At 46.9% G+C, this 2,500-nt stretch overlaps 1 protein-coding gene across 1 annotated transcript in view; it reads right to left on the bottom strand.

Moving 5' to 3' along the window:
- Positions 1-2,500, bottom strand: part of LOC107569970 (transient receptor potential cation channel subfamily M member 7) — a 31,757-nt gene that overhangs the window by 14,361 nt on the left and 14,896 nt on the right. Inside the window, 3 exon segments of the mRNA XM_016256146.1 lie at positions 42-242; positions 1,737-1,813; positions 1,894-2,010. Of these exon segments, the coding sequence (XP_016111632.1) occupies positions 42-242; positions 1,737-1,813; positions 1,894-2,010 (395 nt within the window).

Genomic DNA, 2,500 nt, shown 5'->3' with positions numbered 1-2,500 from the left:
CACCAGTGTTTTTGGTTTCGGTCTGACTGACAGAGACTCACTTGGAATACTCCTTCAGCTCCTCGGAGGTGTCGTCCACCACGTCGCTCTTCTTGGCCTCGTATCCCATGGAGCGCAGCAGTTTGCAGGCCACCAGAGCTTTGGCCATGGACTCCTCGCCGTGCTGCCAGAAGAACAGAGACATCTTCTGCCGCTTCATCAGCACGGCCCACACCAGCAGCTCGTTGAAGGGGTACGGGAACCTGCGCGTCTCTGGATCGTCGATGAATCCCACCTCCTCCTTACTCTTCTTCTTCTGCTGCTCGGAGACAGAGTCCAGCTGAGGAGGAAAAACACACGATCAAACACACGATGCGGCGAGAGATGCGACAGACAAACACGCTCAAACACTCGTCTTACCCTGGATTTGTAGGGCTGCGCCGTGTTGATGAAGTGATTGTGTCGTGTTTTCTCTTTTTTATCTGCTTGAATGCTGAAGGACTCATGGGAGCTGCCAGCTGTGTGTCGACCTGACCGCTGACAGACAGAACGGATGGAGAGACAGACAGATGGATGGACAGAACAACAGACAGACAGAAAAAGACAGATGAAGAGACAGATAGAACAGACACACAGACAGAACAACAGACGGACACACAGACAGATAGATGGACAGAACAACAGACAGATGGACAGAACAACAGACAGATAGATGGGACAGAACAACAGACAGATGGACAGAACAACAGACAGATAGACGGACAGAACAACAGACAGACGGACAGAACAACAGACAGATAGATGGACAGAACAACAGACAGATAGATGGACAGAACAACAGATGGACAGACAGATAAATGGACAGAACAACAGACAGAACAACAGACAGACAGACAGAACTTTATAATGGCAGTGAATGGCTGTTATTTTTTCAACAGTTAAAAAAAAAAAAAGTCAAATAAAGCACATCCATCCATAATAAAAGGTGCCTCACACGGCTCTGGGGAGAGAATAAAGGAATCCTGTATCGAATCCATGCGCTTTTGTAAGAAAAATATCCATATTTAAAATGTTATAAACACTTCTGCTAACTGTTGATCGCGGAAGCCATTCCGCGCGGATGACGTGGATGGATGCGCTTTATTTGATTTCATTTGGACTGTTGAACAAAAACACCCATTCACTGCCATTATAAAGCTTGGAAAAGCCAGGACAATTTTTAATATAACTCGGATTGGATTCGTCTGAAACAAGGAAGTCATATACATCTAGGATGCCTTGAGGGTGAGAAAAAACATGGGTAAACTATCCCTTTAAATCTGAAACAGGAAAACGGGAAAATATTTAAACGGGATGATAGCAGGATAGAATGGTAAAATACGGGAGAATCGCAGGAAAAACGGGAGGGTTGACGGGTATGAACAGAATGAAGACACAGCAGCCTCATTTCAAAAGTTTGCATCAATGATTCTGTTGTTTTGTCATTTATTACCGTGAAGCTGTTTGAAACAGTCTGTATTGTAGAAATGAAGGGGACTCGACTGACAGAGACTCACTTGGAATACTCCTTCAGCTCCTCGGAGGTGTCGTCCACCACGTCGCGCCTCGTATCCTCGTATCCCATGGAGCGCAGCAGTTTGCAGGCCACCAGAGCTTTGGCCATGGACTCCTCGCCGTGCTGCCAGAAGAACAGAGACATCTTCTGCCGCTTCATCAGCACGGCCCACACCAGCAGCTCGTTGAAGGGGTACGGGAACCTGCGCGTCTCTGGATCGTCGATGTCCACCACCTCCTCCTTACTCTTCTTCTTCTGCTGCTCGGAGACAGAGTCCAGCTGAGGAGGAAAAACACACGATCAAACACACGATGCGGCGAGAGATGCGACAGACAAACACGCTCAAACACTCGTCTTACCCTGGATTTGTAGGGCTGCGCCGTGTTGATGAAGTGATTGTGTCGTGTTTTCTCTTTTTTATCTGCTTGAATGCTGAAGGACTCATGGGAGCTACTAGCTGTGTGTCGACCTGACCGCTGACAGACAGAACGGATGGAGAGACAGACAGATGGATGGACAGAACAACAGACAGACAGAAAAAGACAGATGAAGAGACAGATAGAACAGACACACAGACAGAACAACAGACGGACACACAGACGATAGATGGGACAGAACAACAGACAGATGGACAGAACAACAGACAGATAGATGGACAGAACAACAGACAGACGGACAGAACAACAGACAGATAGATGGACAGAACAACAGACAGATAGATGGACAGAACAACAGATGGACAGACAGATAAATGGACAGAACAACAGACAGAACAACAGACAGACAGACAGAACAACAGACAGATAGATGGACAGAACAACAGATGGACAGACAGATAAATGGACAGAACAACAGACACACAGACAGAACAACAGACAGACAGAACAACGGACGGACAGAACAACAGACAGACAGACAGACAGAACAACAGATGGACAGACAGATAAATGGACAGAACAACAGACA

This window comes from Sinocyclocheilus grahami, unplaced genomic scaffold (genome assembly GCF_001515645.1).
Source record: "Sinocyclocheilus grahami isolate Dianchi unplaced genomic scaffold, SAMN03320097.WGS_v1.1 scaffold1400.1, whole genome shotgun sequence".
Lineage (NCBI taxonomy): Eukaryota > Metazoa > Chordata > Actinopteri > Cypriniformes > Cyprinidae > Sinocyclocheilus > Sinocyclocheilus grahami.
Note: the sequence above shows the minus strand (reverse complement) of the source record. Positions and strands in the feature narration are given on the sequence as shown.